At 44.3% G+C, this 9,466-nt stretch overlaps 1 protein-coding gene across 1 annotated transcript; it reads left to right on the top strand.

Moving 5' to 3' along the window:
- Window positions 1-4,145: 4,145 nt before the first annotated feature.
- LOC115766945 (cytadherence high molecular weight protein 1) lies at window positions 4,146-7,835 on the top strand. The gene is made up of 5 exons (XM_030711033.1): window positions 4,146-4,217; window positions 5,389-5,724; window positions 5,781-6,065; window positions 6,102-7,055; window positions 7,110-7,835. The coding sequence occupies exons 1-5, from the start codon at window positions 4,146-4,148 to the stop codon at window positions 7,833-7,835; spliced, it is 2,373 nt and encodes a 790-aa protein (XP_030566893.1).
- Window positions 7,836-9,466: the final 1,631 nt, after the last annotated feature.

The raw sequence follows: 9,466 nt of genomic DNA, 5'->3' as shown, positions 1-9,466 counted from the left end.
AGCTGCTCGCTGGGTTCGTGCAAAGAAATGCTTATCATTAGCAAAATTAAAATCAATGAAATTGGCCATAAAAATTCGATTGCTCCCCGCGTGGGAGCCTCGCACTGAAGGTGTCTGCAAACGTGTGCCACATAATTGATGTTGATCGGGGGCAAGCCATACAAAAAGACAAAAGACAGACGAACAGCTAGAAATAGTTTAGTTTTCAGCACTTTCTAAACTTGCGAGTGGGCGGCCGACAGCCGTATTGACGTCTGGGGGTGGGTGTGGCCAATGGCCGACATACATCATGCAGATACCATCGGCAATCTGTTCGTTTGGTTTGCCAAAAAATACAACTCAATTGAAATTCTTGGGGCAGAATGTTTGGCGAATCTGCTGCGGCTGTGGATGTCGGTGAAATAACGGTTAATCCTGGGACAACGTGCGCGGCTTGCAGAAACCGAAACAAGACCCAGAACCCAGAACCTTTTTAGGAGGCACCACGCCCACCAGCCACGCCCACGCCCTCACCTCTTGCGGATCAGGTGTGCAAAATTTCTAAGCGCGTTTCGAGCTTTGCTCTACTAAACGACAGGCGAGCGCGACGTGCGGCTGTCAGTTTGTCAGTTGGTCATTTAATTAAATTTAAGTGCCGCACTAGAAAGTGCGACTGCATCACGTATACGACGCATTCTTCAAGGGCTCCAAGAGGGTAGTGGGAAGGGGGGCGGTGGAGAAGGGGGTGGGTCACAGCAACGCCCACGTGTCGTCCAATTGATTTTAAAATTTGAAAAGTGCTCGTTGACATTTCCCTTGCACTTTGATTTGCATTTTAGAAAGTTACACGTGTTTCTCGTTGCATTAAGTAAAATCACAAAAAAAAACAAAAAAATAAATACCAAAAGGAAAAGTCAAAGTCTGAAATTGAGCTGCCAATTTCTATGGATTTCAATAATGACCATGCCTGGCCCTGGCCTGAAACATTCACAACCCCCTTGCCGGTCGCCTTATACCATCTATTCATAATTTGATTATCATAATTCCAGTCATGTTTTTTCTGCCAGCCCCAGCCCCACACCTGACTTGATGTAGAATTTTTTGCCCGACACGTCGCCCCGTTGTCAACGGTTTTATCTCTGCACGTTTAAATGTCTGTCCCACTCTCGGTCCGACTTTTCTGCTGGTTATGCTTCCTTCAGCGAGCCAGCCAAAATGCATTTCAACTGATTTTGTTGCCAAGTGCGCAAATTTCATGTAGGCATTTTAATGCACATGCGCGAAGGGCTTACAACTACTTACCAGCCATTTAGCTGCCCATCTACCAGCTTTGGTAGGCATATAAAGATATTGAATAGTTATAGCTATTAAAGAAAATAACTATGTTCAACGCGTTGCTGCCTAACCCAATCATAGTCAGAAGCTTGTCGATTAGACGTAAAATATAGGAAATTAAAATTCATTATTATTATTTTATATATTGAATGAGTTGAAAATTGATAATGGGGAGGGTTTATATATTCTTCATCAACTGAGTTGATATATTCATGTCCGTCTGTGAGAACACGTTGAACACCTTATAGAAATACCACACGAATATGAATTTAAGATTTTAAAAGCTAGGGCCTTGCGCTTTGGTTTATGCACACTAGAGCATATACTATTTAAGCACTGAAAATTTCACAAGGATCAGACTTCAGACACCGAAGTTAGTCAAGCACACATTTCCCATAGAATGCTGACAAGAAAACAAGAAGCACATCCGCTGGGTAAAGTACATGTTTAATTTTGTGCATGTATATAGAGAAAAAGCTTCTCTAGCTCTGGCTCTAGCCTGGAATTAAGGCCTCGACTTCTAGACGAATTTATGTCACTGCCTACTGTACGGGAACTTAATGTGCATGGTGGATAGCCTGATTACTGAGAAATGTTTATTCAAAAGTAATCACGCCTTGGTACTGGGTGCCCCTTGTCAGAGATTAAACTCGAAAGATTGCCCAGAGAGCGACAAGAAGACGTGAGATTGCAGTTTTATATGTACCAAGTGGGACCTTAGGCGAGCTGCGGGAATTACAGTCAGTTATCGAAAAATTCGTCGAAGGTTCAATGGCACCCCAGTGGGAAGAGAGGCAAAGGATTATGCAACAAACGAAATATCATCATCGTGCTGTGCTTGTTGTGCTTTCACAGAGCCCAAAACAAGCGCGGCTTATTAAGGCGCATTAATAATTTAGAATTGTTTGCTACCATTTCGCATAGTTTGAGTTATGACTTTGGCTACACGTACGAGTATTACGCGTCAATTATGAATTTCTAATTTAACGAGTTTATTTTTTTTGTTTTATTTTTTAATTTTTTTTTATTTTACGCCCAGCGCCCCTTTGCCCTTTCCGGCTGTTCTATCGACATCACGTACAGTGCGCACTCAGCAAAAAGCGAAAGCTGCTGAGGCCAATGGCATCGGCAACAGCGCGTTGCCATAAACAATTATCAAGTTAGTAATCGTTTTATATTTCTTTTTAATTACCAACGAGTCAATTGGCTTTTTATGAATTTGCCTGGCGCTAGCCAACACCCCCAAATGCAGCTGGCGGCCCTTCAAAGTGCGGCGGTGCGTTTTTAACATCTTTCTGATGTCGTTCATCTTGTTAACGTGAGTCCAGAAAGCTGCCTGGCATAATAATAAGTTAGCATCTGAGCCACTTAATGAGTAAATTTATCACAGATTGTCTTCACTGTGCCGACACACACCTTAGTTTGCCATGATAGATTATCACAGCTGAGTGACAGCCTGCAGGACCTTAGGGGAGCGTTATTCTAGTAATATTTGTTTTAAGTAGAATTTATTCCTCTATTTTAGGCTTTCAAAATACATAGCTATAAATGAGAACAGCAACAACATTATATGTTAAGTATCTATTCGTATTTATATATAAATATTTATTTCCATAGTTGTCGCCTTCTCCACATTAAGTGAAGACTTACTTGATTTCATGAGAATACATATATACATACATATATACAAACATACATACATGCATACATTCATACATTTATACATTCATACATTCATACATACATACACACATACATATATGCACACATGCATACATGCACACATGCATACATGCACACATGCATACATGCACACATACATGCCTGCATACATATATACAGTCATGCAAACATGCATACGCACATATATTCATGCAAGCATGTATACATGCATGTATTCATGCATATGTGCACAAGTATTAAGTAAATTTTATATTTCCATATTGCAGCCTGGCTTGTGTTTAAACGATTATCTCCCTGCTCCCAAAGCTGAGTTACTTCCCTAGAGAACAACAATAGAGACAAGAGACCACCTTATTGCTATGGTTTTGAAGAGGAGATGAACGAAATTCCGAGAGCTGTAATGCTGGGGATTTGGCTTAAATAAGTATATTCAGCTATTCTAGTTGATTCGTTAAAGGTTCGCCTTAAAGAAAGACAAATAATGTCATTCCACTTTGCAGCCTGACTTGTATCTAAGCTAATCTCACCCTCTTACTGCAATAGCTGAGTTAATTCCCTAGAGGATCACTGTACCGAAGACCATCTTATTGCGGGGTCTCTCATTCTATGCGACTCTCAGCTTTTAAATTGGATTCCACAACTTGCGTTCCACCGAGTTCCATGTCACGTTTGCGAAGCAGAAGCGACAACAATATAATTGTCTTTGTCTTTGTAGTTGTTGTCGCCTACATTTCTTTGCCGCACGCACCACGAGGTGTGCAGGTGTGCGTGTGTGTATGTGTGGTGTTTGTTGGGTTTTCTCTACCTTTTGCATTCTTAATAAATCAAAGCGAAGAATATATAAATTGGGCGTCGCATTCGAACGTCGGTCGCAGTTAGTATTTGGAAGCCAACGGTGCCTCACAGGTGTGCGAGTGCAAGCTTTGGTCTAAACAAATCGATCTGAGAAAGAGATCTGCGTACGCTTGGATACATTAATTGGATTAGACACATACACACACACACACAACCCACAAGGAATACTATGTGCATGAAATATTCGCGACGAAGTTGAAATTAAATGCAAGCTGTTGTGATAAAAGTGATAAAGATACAGATATATATATACATATATAGAGAGAGATATATAAATGAACAGTTTGTGCATCATGTGGAAGTTCGTCTGTCTAATGCTGCTCCTGGCCATTGGCTGTAGCGCGGGCCCGCTTGCCCAGCAACAGGTGGGTTGGATTTGGCTTGCACTTGCAACAAGTGCCGCAGACGATTTCCGTTCTTAACGGATATCGAAACGGGCAACGGAAAACTGTTAATGAAATGTTCGCCTTGCCCAGGCATAGTCTGAAATTTTAATGGCACACACGAGCGTCCCGAACGTCCATGAGTTGAGTTAGTCATTCCATAGACCAAGTTGTCTGCAGGCGCATTTGCATAAGACATTTTGCTGTTTGCTTAGTTGGTATGCCAAACGTCTAGCCTTTTAACGGCTAAATGCAGCAGATGAGTAGGTCTTTATAGGCAGCTGCAGGTAACCTTCTTTTATGGCAAGCAAACTATGATTGGCAACACTCAGGCCCAGGCGAATCCAAATAAATATATAGCAAGAATAATTAAATGTGTAATATGTTCAAATTTAGAAGAATATAAATAGACAGATATTCCAGAAATTCCAAAAGAATATAGCGGAGGGCGTAAAGAGGGCTTTCGAGAATAATTGAACGTGTAATATGTTCCAATTTGGGAAAATATAACCTATTCCAGAAATTCCAAAAGAATATAGCGGAGAGTTTCAAGACATAAAATAAATATGTTTAATAGGTTTTTATTTGGGGGTAAGTAAAAAAGAGAAGCAGAATAATACAAATAAAAATATATTACAGAAATTGCAAAAGAATATAACGAAGGGAATTAAGACAAAAGATAAATGTGTGTTATAGGTTTATATTTTGTGTTTTGTGTTTCGTAAGCCCCCTATCCCTTAACGCTACCTAACGTTACCTGGCTAAAAGCTCGTCAGCTCATTGAAATGCGTGTCTCAATGAAACAAATAACCTATCGATATATGGTTAAAAATATGATGTGATAACATTCGGGCAAAGCATTCGAAAGTGGATTCAATTGCAGCGTTGACCACAAAAGGTTTTCCGCGCAGGTGCGAACGCATTTGGGTGGGGGTGGGGTTCAGTTCAGTTTTCACTTAACGCCAAAAACTAGAACACAAGTGAAATTTTATCATAGCCATAGCCAAAGCTATAGCTTTAGCTGCTGTCCGGCAATCATGTCACGTGCTTCGTTCATTTGGGATTTGCGCATGCGGAGCACGTAGTCCGTTAGCTGAATGGCCGCTGGGCTAATCGCAATGTCTTAATGCCTAAACCCCCAACTCTTCTGCAGAGAAAGAATATGCCTATTGTGGCACGCGAGGACAGCGCACCGGCTGTGCAGGAATCCGACATGGAGGCGGAGGCGGAGCCGGAAATGACGTCCAGCGGCAGTGCAGCGGAAGCAGCTCCTCTGACGGGCACATTGACGCTGCCGAGCAATGCCACCTCCATACGGGCGGACATAACGGACAACTTTTCGTGTGCCAACAAATCCTATGGCTATTATGCGGATGTGGAGAACGACTGCCAGATCTTCCACGTGTGTCTACCGGTGACCTACGCGGACGGCAAGGAGAACACCTTCCGCTGGAGCTTCATTTGCCCCGAGGAGACGATCTTCAGTCAGGTAAGCTAGTCGCTAGCCCGCGCTGCCAGATGCTGAATGCTAAAGTCCTTTCGCAGGAATCATTCACCTGCATGCGTCGCGAGGACATGACCATTGAGTGCGAGGACAGCTCCAGGTACTACGAGCTGAACGGCAACTTTGGCCTGCCCGTGGAGGAGGAGAAGGAGAGCGCCAGTAAGCCAGGAGCAGCAGCGACTGCCGAGAGTGAAGAGCCTGACCAACCCGAGGAAAGCGAAGTGCCTGCTCCTGCGGAGCCCGCTGCAGCTGTCGCCACGCCTGAGCCAGCGAAGCCCGTGAAGGTGCAAAAGCCTAAGCCAAAGCCCAATCGCCGCAAGCCCGCCGTCACATACAACAAACCTGCCGTCGTATACAACAAGCCGCAAAGAAAGGCGCCCGTTGTCGCCACAGCAGCTCCGGTTGTTGAAGCCATCGCGGAACCAGAACCCGAAGTCGTCGCCGTGCCTGTCCAGCAGGCGTCCAAGCCTCCGAAGCCACAGCGTTTTAGCGTTCGGCCCAACAAGGATAAGCCCAAGCCGGTTGTGCCTGCAACTGCCGCACCCGTTCGCAATGAGCTCTTCAATGCCATACGAAAGCGTCCGGCTATCTTCAACAAGAACAGCATCTCCAGCACCGCAAAACCTGTGCAGGAGGCGGTAGAGCCAGCGGTCACTGAAGCAGTTGTCCAGGCGGAGCTCAATGAGCCGCAGCCCACGCTCAAACTGCAGACAATGTTTGTGGAGCCAGCTGCCCAGGCCTCCGAGCCGGTTATGGCTATCGCACTGCCCGAATTAGAGGCAAAGCCAGAGCCAGAGGAGCCGGAGGCAGCGCCAGAACAAACCAAGCTAAAGGAACCGATGGAGGAAGCTAGCCCAATGCCCGAGCAAATGCTTGAAATGAAGCCCATTGAAGCCATTCCAGAGATTCCAGCTGTAATTGTCGAGAGCTTGGCAGAAAAGCCACAAGAGATTGAGAATAAACTTAAAATGGAGGTCGTAACCGCAGACAGTCCCATTGAGCCCGCGATTATGGAGCCCAGCGGCTCCGGTGAGGAAAGTTTGAACAATATTGAAGCGCTAGAGGCGGCTAAGCCAGCGGATGCGCCCGTCAGCCTGCCAGCTACGCCAGAAATGGCCAACCCCAGTCCCCTCGTGGAAGAGATGCTGGGCAACAACAGCGAGGTGCAGGAATCTCTTGGCGGCTTCAAGCCTGTCGATCCAGTCATGGCTGCAGAGGCGGAACAACTAATCACTGACTTTCTGAACACGCTGCGTAACCACGAGGAGAAAACCGAGACTGAGTTGGCCAATGCTGCCATGGACATGGCCGAAACTGTTGAGCAGCAGCAGCCACAAAATCAAGAGATCGACTCGAAGCCTGCAATTGAGGAAACTGAAGCCGTTTCCATTGAGGAGGCCAAGCTGCCCGAGCCCGACACAGTAGATCCGATTGCATCGGTCGAGGAGCAGCTGCTGGAAACGGAGACACAACAGAAACAGAAACCGGACTCGCCCATCATCAACATTATGCAGCTAAACCATTTGCCCGCAGACTATCAAATACCCGTGCAGGTGGTTGCCGCGCCAGAACCAGAACCTGAAGCAGCCGAGGAATCGGCCAAGGAGACAGAAGTCAAAGAAGCAGCAATCCAAGACGATGCCCAGGAGAGTCTGGCCTCCGCTGCCTATATGCCCGCCATCAGTATTGACGATATTGTGGAACTTGTCAAGGAGCGTTTGGATCAGAATCCCAAGAACGAGCAGCTGACGCCCATGGAGCTGGTGCTCACACCAGGTGCTGCTGCTCCCATGACACTGATCGAGAGCACGGCAGAGCAAAAGCCAGAGGAAGAGCAACCTGCGCCAGCTGCAGCTCTCATTGTGGAGCCGGCGCCAGCTGCTGCAGAGGAGGATGAACCTATTCTGCCCATTTACAAGCGCGTTTCCGTTGCGGATCCGGCAATGTCCGCGGCGCAAACCCAGCCGGTGACCGTCAGCAAAGTCGAGGCTGAGGCGACACCCCAGCAGGAGGCGATTGAGGTGCGTGAGCCCAAGTCCCAGACAAGAATGGATGCACGCAAGCGTCGCTTTCTCTTTCGCGCCGATGCCAGTTAGAAGGAGTTGCCCGACTCTTCCTTCAAGCAACACCCGCCCGCAAAATGCACCCAAAAGCGGTAGCCCAGCGGAGCCTATTTGAAACCCAGGTCCGGGCTTCCGATGCTGTTCCCACTCAATTGCAGCTTAACAGACTATTTTTTGAATTTTCTAGTTTTATGGCCATTTCTTTCGTACGAGAGTTGAAATTTAAGTTTAGCATTGTTAAAAAACAAACAAGACAAACAAACAAAAAAAAATTGAAAAACTTTAAATAAAAATATTAAAAAATTAAAGACAGGTATGTATGGAATAATCAAAGACAGATGTGCGGATCTCTCATCAGTTAGCTAGCTCCATCGTGCTCAGGTTTGAGTGTTTGAGTTTTTCCTAGTGGCATTCAACCTTTGAACGGTAGAGATGGCCAACTGAAAAGCGACCTAAACTAATACGGGTTGGGGCAAGCCAAAGAAAAGATGGCTGAGAATCTAATAGAAGCCAATAAATATATCTAAAACAAATGCCATTAATAATACATCAGTTTTAGGCTGATTCTTTACCCTGTACATACTTTAAAAGAAAGGTATTTGTTATTTTTACATAGGCAGACGGAGGCATTCCGACCTAGCCTCTTTAAATATCAACTGTATCAACTGGCGATCATGGCAAGATTGACTCAGCTCTTAAATAGGGCAGGATATTACAAAAGATATTACCCGAGCCCAGGTCTAAGTTTTCTTTATATGTATTGAAATATAACAAAATGTACTCACCCAAAAACCGCACACACGCACGAAGAAATGATACCTATATGAAGAAATGAGACTTTATTATAAACACATTACTAAAAAAATAAAGTAAACAGAATGCTTGAGAGCGAGATAGTTGGAGTGCAAGCGAATAAACTAAAGTGACAGTAGCAGCAGATATAAAGATTATTAATCTAACTAACTAACTGGCAAGGCTGGCAAGTCTTATTTAAGTTTATGAGAATCGTATAGTAGGGTTTTTTTTTTAAATACAATATTTATCAAAAAGCAGCGAAGCTACACACAGACATATACGTACGTACAAACATCCTTATACCTCCTCCTACATATGATATAGGTCAAAATTTCCCACCCCATATCTCGGTCAAATCTCATCCGATTTTCACAAGATTTGTATTTTTCCTAATGGTTTTCCTACTAGAATAATCTGGCATTAAAATATGAACACCGATTTTTTAGTCGAAATTCATGTCCAAATCCTACCCCAAGATTCGTATATAGACATGGGTCAAAATTTACAACCCCCATAACTCGGTCAAATCTCATCAGATTTTCACGAGATTTGTATTTTTCTCAATGGTTTTCCTTCAAGAATAATCTAGCATTAAAATCGCAACACCGATTTTTTAGTCGAAATTCATGTCCAAATCCTACCCCAAGATTCGTATATAGACAAGGGTCAAAATTTACACCCTCTATAACTCGGTCAAATCTCATCCGATTTTCACGAGATTTCTATTTTTCTTAATGGTTTTCCTTCTAGAATAAGCTGGCATTAAAATCTGAACATCGATTTTTTAGTCGAAATTCATGTCCAAATCTTACCCCAAGATTCGTATATAGACATGGGTCAAAATTTACAACCCCCATAACTCGGTCAAA

This window comes from Drosophila novamexicana, unplaced genomic scaffold (assembly GCF_003285875.2).
Source record: "Drosophila novamexicana strain 15010-1031.04,08,12 unplaced genomic scaffold, DnovRS2.1 tig00001292-arrow-arrow-pilon, whole genome shotgun sequence".
NCBI classification, from domain to species: Eukaryota; Metazoa; Arthropoda; class Insecta; order Diptera; family Drosophilidae; genus Drosophila; species Drosophila novamexicana.
Note: the sequence above shows the minus strand (reverse complement) of the source record. Positions and strands in the feature narration are given on the sequence as shown.

Coding starts and splice junctions, on each gene's coding strand:
- LOC115766945 (XM_030711033.1), top strand. CDS start 4,146: ATGTGGAAGTTCGTCTGTCTAATGCTGCTCCTGGCCATTGGCTGTAGC. Junction 5,725..5,780: donor AGGAGACGATCTTCAGTCAG/GTAAGCTAGTCG, acceptor GTCCTTTCGCAG/GAATCATTCACCTGCATGCG. Junction 6,066..6,101: donor CCAATCGCCGCAAGCCCGCC/GTCACATACAAC, acceptor GTATACAACAAG/CCGCAAAGAAAGGCGCCCGT.